At 45.0% G+C, this 12,772-nt stretch overlaps 3 protein-coding genes and 3 non-coding genes across 6 annotated transcripts; 3 read left to right on the plus strand and 3 right to left on the minus strand.

The window, feature by feature from the left end:
• The first annotated feature begins 1,316 nt into the window (after window positions 1–1,316).
• LOC6611726 (glutactin) lies at window positions 1,317–4,796 on the plus strand. Its single transcript, XM_002036219.2, has 2 exons — window positions 1,317–2,514; window positions 2,859–4,796. The coding sequence occupies exons 1-2, from the start codon at window positions 1,344–1,346 to the stop codon at window positions 4,631–4,633; spliced, it is 2,946 nt and encodes a 981-aa protein (XP_002036255.1). The 5' UTR covers window positions 1,317–1,343; the 3' UTR covers window positions 4,634–4,796.
• Window positions 4,708–7,901, minus strand: LOC6611727 (glutactin). The gene is made up of 4 exons (XM_002036220.2): window positions 7,617–7,901; window positions 6,141–6,812; window positions 5,633–5,998; window positions 4,708–5,465 (listed from the first exon to the last, which is right to left on the minus strand). The coding sequence occupies exons 1-4, from the start codon at window positions 7,845–7,847 to the stop codon at window positions 4,839–4,841; spliced, it is 1,896 nt and encodes a 631-aa protein (XP_002036256.2). The 5' UTR covers window positions 7,848–7,901; the 3' UTR covers window positions 4,708–4,838.
• Trnad-guc lies at window positions 7,186–7,257 on the plus strand. Its single transcript has one exon. It is a non-coding gene; the product is annotated as a tRNA-Asp (tRNA).
• Window positions 7,902–9,271: 1,370 nt separating the features above from the next.
• Window positions 9,272–12,334, minus strand: LOC6611729 (glutactin). The gene is made up of 5 exons (XM_032727508.1): window positions 11,962–12,334; window positions 11,123–11,278; window positions 10,337–11,033; window positions 10,075–10,271; window positions 9,272–10,005 (listed from the first exon to the last, which is right to left on the minus strand). Exons 1-5 carry the CDS (start codon window positions 12,304–12,306, stop codon window positions 9,376–9,378), a joined length of 2,025 nt encoding a protein of 674 aa, XP_032583399.1. The 5' UTR covers window positions 12,307–12,334; the 3' UTR covers window positions 9,272–9,375.
• Window positions 11,422–11,493, plus strand: Trnad-guc. Its single transcript has one exon. It is a non-coding gene; the product is annotated as a tRNA-Asp (tRNA).
• Window positions 11,763–11,834, minus strand: Trnad-guc. The gene has a single exon. It is a non-coding gene; the product is annotated as a tRNA-Asp (tRNA).
• Window positions 12,335–12,772: the final 438 nt, after the last annotated feature.

Here is a 12,772-nt window from a genome sequence, read left to right on the forward strand (position 1 = left end):
AGATGAAATGACGATTCTTAATTATAACACATTATTATAGATACATACTGAACAAGCCGAAGCAAAAGAAGAAATTGAAAATGAAACTTAAAAAAAACCAAAACGGAGGGAACGGAATCTAAAATGATTAATAAAAATGAAAATATAGAGAATATTATATTACGAACTCCTCAATGCGTTTTAATCCCACTGAATTACATTTATTATTGCATTTAATAGTTTTGGGACTTAATTAATAAAAGTTCAAGTTCAAAAGTTGGTATGTTTTCGGAAATCCCTTCATACTTATTTCCGATTGAGTAAGTTGAGTTGTTTATCTATCGAATATTATAGATATATATTTCTGCATTCTGGCAAACAAATACGAAGGCATTGCCTAGGAAGGCGAGTTCATCTTGGATGCAACTGGAAAGAAAGTGATTTTCCTGATTTGTAGGAAAAGACCGGATGACTGGACCGCCGAAGATTGTGTTGAGATCGGGAATGAAGGGTGAACCTCATTTGGGAAGGGCAAGATGTATGATTATACAATATAAAATTAAAAAAGCATTCATATAATTAAAAGGTAAAAGTAAACAGAACTATTCTGGTAAAAAAAAAATATTTCAAATGTACTTTGAATAACGCGTTAAATGAAGAAAAATTAATGTTTGAAGATTGCTATTTTAACAAATTGTTTCATGATCAAAGTGGGTTCCATTAAGTTGTATATAAATATAAATATGGGTTGAACTTAATTTAACGTGGCGAAACACACTTCCACAACAAGAGAAGCTTGACCCACAGATAATCCTCTATCGGCCGCCGACCGGATGAGATTAAGTGCGTCAGACGCGGCAAAGCTACACTTATACATAAATGCTCAACCAAGAAACCGGCCCGAATTAAAAAAGTGTTTCCTCGGTAATTTTAAAAGTTTGTATAGTATATTTAAAATTTCCATATTTTATTAAGTGTAATATAAATCAGATATCAGTAGATTTAACTACTTCTTTGAGACATAGTCAACTAAATGAACTCATAATAGAGTTCGCCAACAGTTGAAAGTGTAAAATGTTAATATCGAGGGTGGTTCAAAAACTAATTCAAAACACATCCAGAATAATCTACAATATTTCTTCGTTTATTTTTATATTTTTAGTCTTTAACAAGTAGTTTAGGTTAAAAACCATAAATTTGTATACCTTTTATAAGCTTTCCTAGTCATTGCTTTAATGTAGTATCAAGCCAACCTCGCTGATCGGCCCAAGGCTGTTTGGATTACTGATAGTACTCGGAGCTTTACAGGCCGTCGAATCCGATTCGGAAATCAGTTCTCTTTAAAACGCGACGGAGTGAGCAACATGAAGCCGTTGCTCCTAGTGTTGGCCCTTTGTGGGGCCCAAGTCCATGCTCACTCTGTGGGTATACGGCCCGATTATAACGACAATAGCGACGAGTATACCAGAATCAATTGGCTCCCCGAGCCGCTAAAGCCACTTCCTTGGCAGTCGGAGACCCGATATGCACAACAGCCCCAAGAAGCTGTGGTTCAAGTGCCTGAAGTCGGACAGATCTTGGGAATTAGTGGCCATAAAACCATTGCCAATCGCCCAGTGAACGCTTTCTTGGGTATACGGTATGGTACGGTTGGAGGCGGCTTGGCGCGCTTCCAGGCGGCACAACCGATTGGATACCAGGGACGAGTTAATGCCACCGTCCAGAGCCCAAATTGTGCCCAGTTTCCGGAGCTCGATCGCCTGAGGTTGTCTGAATCCCGGGGAGAAAACGTCGACGACTGCCTTACCTTGGACATCTACGCACCCGAAGGCGCCAATCAGCTGCCCGTTTTGGTCTTTGTTCACGGTGAAATGCTCTTCGACGGAGGCTCTGAGGAGGCCCAACCTGACTATGTTCTGGAAAAGGATGTGCTGTTGGTCTCCATCAACTACCGACTGGCTCCATTCGGCTTCCTAAGCGCTTTAACCGATGAGCTTCCTGGAAACGTCGCCCTTTCCGATCTGCACTTGGCTCTTGAGTGGCTGCATCGCAATCTGGTCTACTTCGGTGGCAATGAGGGACAGGTGACTCTAGTGGGTCAGGCTGGTGGTGCAACATTGGCTCACGCCTTGAGCCTTAGCGGTCGTGCCGGCAATCTCTTCCAGCAGCTGATCCTGCAGTCGGGCACCGCCTTGAACCCCTACCTGATTGACAACCAGCCACTTGACACCTTAAGTACCTTCGCCCGTCTTGCTCGCTGCCCACCACCACCCATTAACCCATTCCCACAAGGACTTAGGCCCCTATACGATTGCCTCGGCCGACTGCCCACCTCCCAGCTGGTGGCGGCCTTCGAGCAGCTGTTCCTCCAAAACGAGCACCTCGGGCTCACCCAACTGGGTGGCTTCAAGCTTGTGGTTGGCGACGCTCTGGGCTTCCTACCAAGCCACCCAGCCGCACTAGCCACCAACAGCAGCCTTGCTCTGCCCATGATTATCGGGGCCACAAAGGACGCAAGTGCGTTCATCGTGTCGCGTAAGTACTTTTGTTGAGTTATTAAGTTCAAGTGACCAAGATGTGTAATGATAACATATGCATGTATATGAGTCCAAAACATAACATCAATGTTGCGATTCATGATGGAGCTAATCTATTTCGGAAGAGGCCGATTGAGAGACACATTTGCTGATAAGGTGCTGTTTGCTGTTCTCGAGGTCAAACTGATTAGAACTAGTTTAAAATGACAATTAAATTATATTTTTATTATTGGGAATTTCCAAAAAATTCAGAGTAATCAGCATAAGTGCTTTAAGATTTATTTTTATTTGCAGGTGTAACAAATATACTTTAAAAAGTTTTCTGTTTTCATTTAAATCCAGGAATCTATGACCAGCTCGCACGCCTGCAGTCTCGCAATGTGAGTGACTACATCGACGTTGTCCTGCGCCACACAGCGCCGCCCAGCGAGCACCGCCTCTGGAAGCAGTGGGCACTGCGCGAGATCTTTACTCCGATCCAGGAACAGACGGCTAGTCTGCAAACAGTGGCTGCTGGTCTGATCGAGCTTAGCAACTACATCCTGTATCGTGCCCCCGTGATTAACTCCATCAGTCAGTCATACCGCTCCATCCCGGCCTACCTGTACACCTTCGATTATCGCGGAGAACACCGTCGGTTCGTAAACCTGTCCAACCCTCTTCCCTTCGGAGTAGATGCCTCGCTCAGCGATGACAGCGTATATTTATTCCCCTATCCAGCCGAGGTTAGTCGCCTGAACCCCTCGGACAGGTCGATGTCTCGTGCCTTGGTCACCATGTGGGTGAACTTTGCGACTACTGGCGTGCCCAATCCTAATTCTGGTGTATGGCCGCAGGCTACCTCCGAGTACGGCCCCTTCCTTCGCTTCACAAATAATCAGCAAAATACGCTTGAGCTAGATCCGCACTTTGGCGAGGGAATTTACTTGCCAAATCATAGAGTGAGCTATAAGCCGACGACTAACTTTTTACCTCCGATTACCACCACGACCACCACGACCACCCCAACAACCACCACTACCAGTCGTCCATACGCCTACAACCCGTACGCCAATTGGCAAAACAGGCCTACTCAGCAGCATCCGAATTGGCATCCTGCGGATCCGGAATACGTTAGAGCACAGGAAGCTCGTCAGCAAGAGTTCATCCGTGAGAGGGAGCAGCGTAGGTGGGAGCAACAGCTGAGAGACCAACAGCGTCATCCTCAGCAGGAGCCACGTGAGCAGCAAGACGAGCGAATTCGTCAGCAACAAGAACGAGAAGAGTATGAACGCGAGCAGCAAGAGCGAGAGCAACGAGAACGAGAGGAGCAAGAACGTCAGCAGCGAGAACGAGAGCAAGAGCAACCAGAACAACAGCCCGAATATAATCCTGAACCAGAAAACCCGTGGGGTTATCCGGAACGAGAGCCACAGCCAGAAGAAAATCCGGAAGATGGACGACTACCATATCCCTCATACGAACAATATGGTCCTGAAGGCAAAGAAAATCTCCCCGAATCCGATGCCAATCGCAACTACAGTGAGGAAGACCGTGAGCAACAACAGCGCGAGCAACTGCGTCGCGAGCAGCAGGAACAGCAAGAGCGAGAATATCAATTGCAAATGGAACGTGAGCAGCAAGAGCGCGAACAGCAGGAACGTGGTCAGCAGGAACCTGGTCCTGAAGAACACCCTAGCTACGAAGAATATAGTAGAGAGCAAGAGCAAGAGCGTGAGCGACAGCAGCAAGAAACATTGCTTCAAGAAAATCACCAGTATCCCGAACAAAGTTTGCCAGAGGAACAGCCAACCCACCCCAACTACGAAGACTATGATGCCGACCAAAGCTATGGCGAGGAACAGGAGCGCGAGCAAGAGCGAAGGGATCAGGTTGAACAGGAAAGAGAGCAACAGCCTGGCGAGGAGTACGAGAGATCACCAGATGAGGAAGAGGCAGCAGAACAGGATGTTCTTAAGGTTGAGGATTTCCCCAGCTATGAGGCATACCTGGAGGCCGCAATCAAGCTCCGCGAGGAGCAAGAGGAACAAGAAAAATTGGAGGAGATACGTTATAGGGCCCAGCAGGAGGAAGAGGACCGCATTCAGGCAGAGAGGGAACGCAATTCTCACAACTAAGTAACCAAATCAATGGTCCATATTATAATCATGTGAAACCACCTTTCATAATAATTTTTATACACAACTCAAACTTAAAAATTTACCACGCTTTGGTATCTATAGAAATATGTATATCGAAAGCTATTGTTTTTGAATAAATACATTTTTGAATTACCGCTTACATCATAACTTTTGGTTTTATAAATTCTTTATCAAATATTGGTCAAAAACGTATCTTGTTGCGATTTGGCCGCTTAACTAGGCTCTTGCGTCCGCCGAGCTTCGGATTGCGTCCGAGCTTCGGATTCTGCAACCTTCTTGCATTAGATTTGGCCAGCTGTTTTCGACGCTTAATTAGAGCCCGCTTCCGGCTGCGGCTTCGCAAATAGTATACTTCGCGGATCAGACTGTGTCCCTGTTCCTCGTCGCTCAACGTGGCGGAGAACTCGCTGAAGTAGTTACCCCCAATTGTCATGGTATCGTCAATCCTCATGTATGGCCCGTAGAGTGTGGTCATCGGTGGCCAGTAGCCGACGCGAGCGGATCCCAACGGATTACCACTGATCACAAAGTTTGTCCAAAGCTCCACCATCCGGTGAGCCATCGACTGATCCGGGCGACTGAGACGAGTCACGTGCTCGGGGTAGGGGAACAGGTAGAGGGCCTCGTCGGTGAGCGAAACGCCCGCCTTGAAGGGACTCTGCAAGTTGGTCTCCTCGTCCATTTCCTTGTAACGATTAAACTCGCCCGCATAATCGAATGAGTAGAGGAACGTGTTGTCCGGGTTGTGCTTGTTATTCATATTCAGAGCCAGCAGGACAGGAAGCTTGTGGTTCAGAGTGCCAGCAACCTGAAAATTTGATTTTATAAGTTAGTTTTTAGAATGTTTTCCTGGTCGTTAATACTAATGGAGCGTATTAGAAAGTATATGAGGTCCTTTTATAACTTTAAATTAAAAAATGCAATTTAAGTACAATGTTAGTCCTAAGAAAAGTTTGTTTTGGGAAAGCAACTCACATCGATTAGCCTGGGGATCAGAGTGTCGAAGGTGCCGTTTTCCATCAAATGACGGTTGAAGAAATCGTGGGTTACGAAGCTGGTGAGGAGCATCGTCTTATCGGTGCCTACCGTTTGTCGGATCACGTGGTCGATGTAGTTGTACGTGTTGTATTCATCATCCGGTATCTTTCCCTCGAAGTCATTGTCCACAATCTCGTTGAGCACGCGAGATCCGGCATTTTTGGGACAACCGCCCATTGCAGGATAGGAGAAGTTGGACTCCAGCATCAGATCGTACGGATGCTTGGGCAAAACACCACTGGGTCCGCCGATGGTGAACTGTATGCCGCCGGTGTGCCCAATGCCGAGGTCGGATTTTTCTAGCTAATAAGAGAATATACGAAATGGAAGTAATAATAATGATTTTTTCATAATTTATCAATTACCTACTATATAAAATTAATATCAGTGTAAAGGCTCTACAGAAAGTAACTAGCCAAGTGTTGAAACTAAAAGGTTCACGTACCGCGTGCTCCATAAAGGCAGTGAGCAACTCCAAGGCCGTCAGCTCCATTAGGCAGGTGTTCAAATCCCGTACCGTCACCATTTTACAGTCGGCCTTCTTAGCGATTTCCTGAGCGTGCTTTCGCGGATCCTCCTCGAGGAAAATGGGCATAATGGCCGATCCCGAGTGATATATCACCTGATGAAACAGGCCGCGCTGCACAATTGGCGAGAGCGTGAGCAGGTGGGCAATAGCAGCGCCACCCACTTGACCAGCTACTGTGACCCGCGAAGGGTCACCGCCGAAGTATTTGATGAAGTGCTTTATGAACTGCAAGGCCAGGAAAATATCGAGGAAGCCAGCGTTGCCAGGAATTGCATCTGTCTTAGTAGAAAGAAAGCCGAAGGGTCCAAGGCGGTACTGGGGTGTGACCAGCACCACATCCTTCTCGAGCAGATAGTCCGGCGGAGCCTCTGAGTTGCTGCCCTCGTACAAATACTCGCCGTGGATGTAAACGAGAACGGGGAGTCGTGAGGTAACATTCGGAGTGGTGATGGTCATGGTCAGACAGTCCTCCACGTCTAAGACGTCATCCAGCCTGCGGAGCGAGTCCATCGACACCACCGACGGGCAGCCTATCTTTTCCGCAGTGGCATCCATCACATCCTCCCACGGTTCAATCGGTCGGGGCGCCTATGAATAGCATAATCATATGATAACTGAGTTTGCACACCGTTTGCATAAGCAGGTTTAGAAAAGGGTTTTAAAAAAGAATATTAAAATAATTCCATTGTTTATCAGTAATCAGTTTTTAGCCAGAAGTGTTCATAAATAAATAAATAGTGCATAACATTGTTTAATGTTGTTTATAGGTAAGTTGTTCAAAACTTAGTCTAGAATTTATTTAATATTTTTACAATTGATGATTAAACAGGCTTTTATTTATAAATGTTTTTCTATGACTCAGCTATCGTTTATCTTGCAAGTATTCTATTTTTTTTCGATAAGATCAGCAAACGAAGAGTTCCAATGGTAAATATTAGGTATTTACGAAATTTGTCTCAAGTCCTCGATAGTATAGTGGTTAGTATCCCCGCCTGTCACGCGGGAGACCGGGGTTCAATTCCCCGTCGGGGAGACGTGAGAGATTCGTTTTATTTTTTGTGTTTTTCCTCTCTTAGAATCTTTATGTTTGGCTTATTTATTGCTGCTAAAAACATTAACATAATTTTGAAAGTTTTAAAATGCTATATAAGCCAGACGCTCAATAAAATCAAACATTTCTATTTGGAATTTTTCGCGAAGTTCCTCTGAGTCAGCCTTATTTAGCATACCGACGATTTTAATTTTTTGCATAATGTATATGGCTTAATCACTTTTGTTCTGCTGACACACTTTCAAGCTTCTGCTATTTTCACTGACCACTTTTCCATATCATTTCAATATATCTTATTAATGTTTTAATTAATGGATTAGTATTAATATCCACTTGTATACCTTAAAACGATGCAGTCCTGTCGGAGGTTCCGCATATCTGACATCCACAAACTGCAACACTTCGCGTTTCGTCCAGGCAGTTTCGAGAATCTTTCCCTGGATGCTGCCCAAAGTGGGCAACTCGACAATAGTGTCTTTCTCCTCATCATATTGCCTGCCACGAACCCTGGACTCCACCACGGATTGGAGTACTAGGAGCAGGTAAACTATTTTCCACCACAAGAGCTGCATTCCAGAGGATTTCGCGAACCGAACCAACACTCGCTTTGAGGAACCGATCGCAACTGATCTGTGGCCATCGGGGACCAATAGATTTTAGTCCGCTGTGACCCGAAGTTTCACCCCACTTCTGACCGAAATAGCCAAATGAAGAGTTTGCAAACGGAAACTGGCTAAAACGAAACGCGAAATAAACTGCAAATGATGCGGCGACCCAGAGGCTAGAGCCACTGATTTATGCTAATAGATACACAGAAAATAAGCAATGTTACCTAAATAAAACTTGTTTCAACATTTGATTTTTGGCTTTTACGGAACGATTTTACAAGACAGCATAAATAATATATCACTGCATACACTTCGTTCTAATTGAATTTTTTGTATACCCACCAAGTTAACCAAGTTAAGAGCCATTTTTTTGTTGGTCAAATTTAAAAGTTTACTTTAGAAGTTTTTCCAAGTGCAAGAATAGATTTCGCTCCGGTTTTAGCTGCTTGGGTGCTGCGTTGATCATCTTAAGTAAAAGGGAAACCTTTAAGAGCAGCCGCTGGCTGGAACTTCTGATTTGTCCGATTGCCAGTCATTAGTCGCTCATATTGAAGCGAATATTTGCTGGCAAACATGGGACATCACATCGTCCATTAACTTGGTTTGTCTTTCTCACGACGATGAAAGTGCGGGTAGCGCCAGGCAAAATTAATTTCTCGAGAGATGCGGGAACTGATTTAAATTTTAGATTTTACCTAATTGATTCCAGAAATTCTCTTCGCTACTGGAATTCACAGTACGAGGTATAATATCAATCATCATCATCGCGAGCTGCGGGAGAAAGCATTCGTGATGGTTCAGTGCCAAAAACTTCTCACTAATCTGGTAACAGATAATTCCACAATTTGGCTGCATTTAACTAAAAATGAATTTGGGAAACCCCACGGTGTAAGGAAGCTAGAAAGCGAAGAAATAAAATATTTCTATTCATTATTGTGCTTTTGAGAGCTCAATGTCAAGAGAATTGGAACCACTTAACATATTCCCCAACTTATTATTAATTTTTGTTTCGTTGAGTCAGCAGCATATTGTAAATATAACTCTGTGTCAACAAATTGTTATTGTCAAAATTCGGATTTCTTAAAAAAAAGCATCAGGGTTTTAAGCAATTAACTCTCGTAAGTTAATCAAAGCAAGCCGAAGATTTTTCCCATCATGACCTGTCAATTCTGATGCAAAACTAGCAAAATAAATAGTCCACAGAACAAATGAGTTTGTCATGCTTAATTAAAACTTTATTATGTTCCCTAATCAATTCAAAATTGAAGCCAAACTTTTGTTCACCTGGCAAAAGATGATTTATGAGGCCAATGAAGAAAGCAAGTTTTGAACTAAGTTTTGAGCACTTTTTTAAATCAAAGCAGATTCGCCGCGCTCCTATATTGATTTGAAACTCAAAATTTCTTGTATTTTTTGTCTCACATATGTTTATTGAGGATGTGTATGTTATAAATAAATAAAGGGACAAGTTACGTTGATAGGCTGGGAAACTCTACTGCTTCTGGACGCGCGTTGACTTCCTGGCGATGAAGACCCAGTTTTGGCCACCCGCTTGACTGGCAGCCCTCTGTCCCTCAGCATCGTCCTGATCCTGTTCATCCTCCTCGTTGGCATCGTTCAGACTATCCAGTTTGCTGGCCGCCAAAAGGGCTGCCTGCAGATCGTAGTAGTCGTCGTTGACCAGGTTATAGCCGTGCTTCGCCTCCTCCACGGCGATACGGTACTCGTCCAGGTAATTGTCCCCGAAACTGACAGTCCGATCGATCTTCATGTAGGGTCCTGTCTCGTCGCTCATCGCTGGCCAGGTGGGCAGTCCGGGTGCTTGGGGAACTCCTGTTGTGGCGAAGGACGTCCAAAGGGCCACCATGCGCCGAGCCACCTTGAGGTCGCGGTTGGAGTTCAAGGCCAGGAACCGTGGCCACGGGAACAGGTACAGGTTGTCGTCGGTCAGTGAGACACCCATGTCGAAGGGCACGAAGTTGCCCTCATCCTCTCCTGTGGCATAGCGGTTCTGCTCGCCCTCATAGTCGAAGCTGTACAGGTAAGTGCTATTGGGAAGCTTCTTTGCGTTGGCCTGCAGGACCAATAATACAGGATTCTTTAGGGAAATAGTGCTGCATAGCTGAAAGAGAAAGGAGTTTGATCCATAAATAATTATTGTTGCATCACATATAAGTCGGACTATACTTACATCGATCAGTCCTGGGGTCAGACGCCTAAAGGTGCCATTCTTAACATCATCCTGCGTGAATATCTCCTCGTCGGAGAACTCCTTCCACGATCCACTGGGATCGGCTCCATTAGCTTGTTCGATAATGGTGTCGATGTACTGCCTTCCGGTCATCTTGTCGTCCAAAATGGTTTCATTAAATATATCCGCAAAAATGTCTGTAATTTTTAGTCAAAATAGTATATATAATATAACAATCTTGAAGAAATATCTGTTTAACTACCTCTCAGCATGAAGGTGCCTCCGTGCTTGACGCTACCGCCCATTGTGGGATAGGCCTGGAACTTCTCGGCGGCCAGCAGACGACCTGGATGCTCCGGCAGGATGCCAGATGGTCCGCCGATCACCAGCTGTACACCGCCGTAGGCTCCGCCGGACAAGGAGGGTTGATTTTCGCCGTGGACGCTGAAGGCGGCCAGAAGCATAGTTGCGTTAAGACGGTTTAGACACTTGTTCAGCTGATCCACCTTAGTGGACTGTTTGCATCCCGCGATCCGGCCAATGGCCTTGGTGGCGCCCAGTGGAGCATCCGTGATGAAGGCGGGCGACAGTGCCGTGCCAGACTGATAGATCACGCGGTGGAAGAGGCCAGCAGGAACCGCAGGACTCAGGGTGAGCACGTTGACCAATGCTGCTCCGCCCACTTGGCCGAAGAGCGTGACACGCTGGGGATCGCCGCCGAAGGATGCGATGTGCTGCTGCACCCACTTGAGAGCCAGGATGATGTCCGTGACCGCCGCATTGCCAGGCATCTCGTCCGTCAGCGTGGACAGAAAGCCGAAGGGTCCCAGACGATAACGCACGGACACCAGGACCACATCCTGCTCCAACAAATACCCGGGAGCTGCCTCCACAGAGTCACCATCGTAGAAGAAATCGCCATGGATGTACACCATCACCGGCAGGGACTTGCCCTCCATCTGTAATGAAAGCAGGATGATATTGGTAAATGAACTCTTCTTAATTAATTTTTGTAAAAGGTAATATTAGGTGTTGGAAATTAACTCACCGCCTTGGTGTTCACAGTCAGACGCAGGCAGTCTTCCACATCGAAGCCATCTTCCTCCAGCTTGGCGAACACGATAAGATCCTGAATGGATGGACAGCCGGCGTGGGGTCGATGGGCGGGAAGGACGCCCTTCCAGGAAGGTGCGGGCTCAGCTGGCTGTAAATAAAACAAAAATATTATTATTAACTACATATATATATATTCTTTAATTTCTTGTTACGCCATTTGATTCAAATTGGAATTAGAAAACGTACTTCACACGCATTTCGTTTCCGGTATTTGGCAATCGGCGTTCACCGTCCTCGATAGTATAGTGGTTAGTATCCCCGCCTGTCACGCGGGAGACCGGGGTTCAATTCCCCGTCGGGGAGAATGTGAAAACATTTTTTTTTTTACGTATTTTCAATTTTATTTTTTAACAACAGTTCTATTTATATGCATTTACATTAATCTGCTTGAAAGGGTTTACTGTTATATCAGTTATTAAGAATAAAATTATAACTTCAAAATTATAAGCTTAGTGGAACAATATCAACAAATACCTTGAAAATAATAAAAAACAAAATCCTTTATTTATACGTGATCCATAACCAATATTATTTTAATTCATATATGTACGAAAAAAATGTGCTTTCACATTCTCCCCGACGGGGAATTGAACCCCGGTCTCCCGCGTGACAGGCGGGGATACTAACCACTATACTATCGAGGATGTTGAGCAAGGTGAGTCAAATAAAAACAAGTTATAAGTGGCTGAATTTACCAACATCAAAGGTATCAAAAAATAGTAGGTAATGTATGTACTTATTAATCTTGCGATAGTAACAATATATACTCACCCTGAATCGCTCTGCTTTGCCGTAGGGAATGTCCAGGAACTGCATTATCTTCTGCCCTGTCCAATCGGTGGTGAGAGTTCGTCCACGGAGCCTGCCCAAATCAGGAACCATTGTGGTAAATACCTTTGGCTCTTGACCATTCTGACCCTGTTGCTTGTTGGGCTTCTGTTTCTGCACTTTTTGGGGCTTTGGACGCTTATTTTTCTGGATACCAAGGTTTTGATTTCCCGGTCTGGGCTTCTGCTGCTTCTGCCTATTGGCGTTCTTCTCTGCCAGGCCTTGTGCAACAAAAACGGCAAGAAGGACGATTGTCAGGAGCAGTACAACTCCACTAAACCGCGCCATTATATTATTTCGATCCGCTGCTGTGGGTAGATGGAAGCGAACTGTATGCCATCCGAGATCTCTGCCCACCAAGAAGACTTTCTCGCCATACTCGAGTGACACTTGACCGGGCACTGGTTCTATTTCGAATTAAATGGGGTCAAGTCAGCACTCTCCGGTTCCTCTTAACTTCATAGCCACTTTTTGCGATTCCAATCGCTGAATATTCATCGACGCCTAATCTAAATTCAAACTTTGGCAATGTATTGCCGAAAGCCAAGCCCGCGATCTAAATGGGATTATGCTCGTTGGCATGAAAGTAAAATAGAGCCAGGCGCAACCTGTTCTACGATTGACCCCTAGGGCATTTTCTCCCACTGAGCAAGATTCACTGAGTATCTATATACGATGAGATATTGCATTATGCTAACCTTCTTCTACAAATAATAATATATAAATGCTATGTGTTGGGCCAGACATCTGTGTC

Source organism: Drosophila sechellia, chromosome 2L (assembly GCF_004382195.2).
Source record: "Drosophila sechellia strain sech25 chromosome 2L, ASM438219v1, whole genome shotgun sequence".
Lineage (NCBI taxonomy): Eukaryota > Metazoa > Arthropoda > Insecta > Diptera > Drosophilidae > Drosophila > Drosophila sechellia.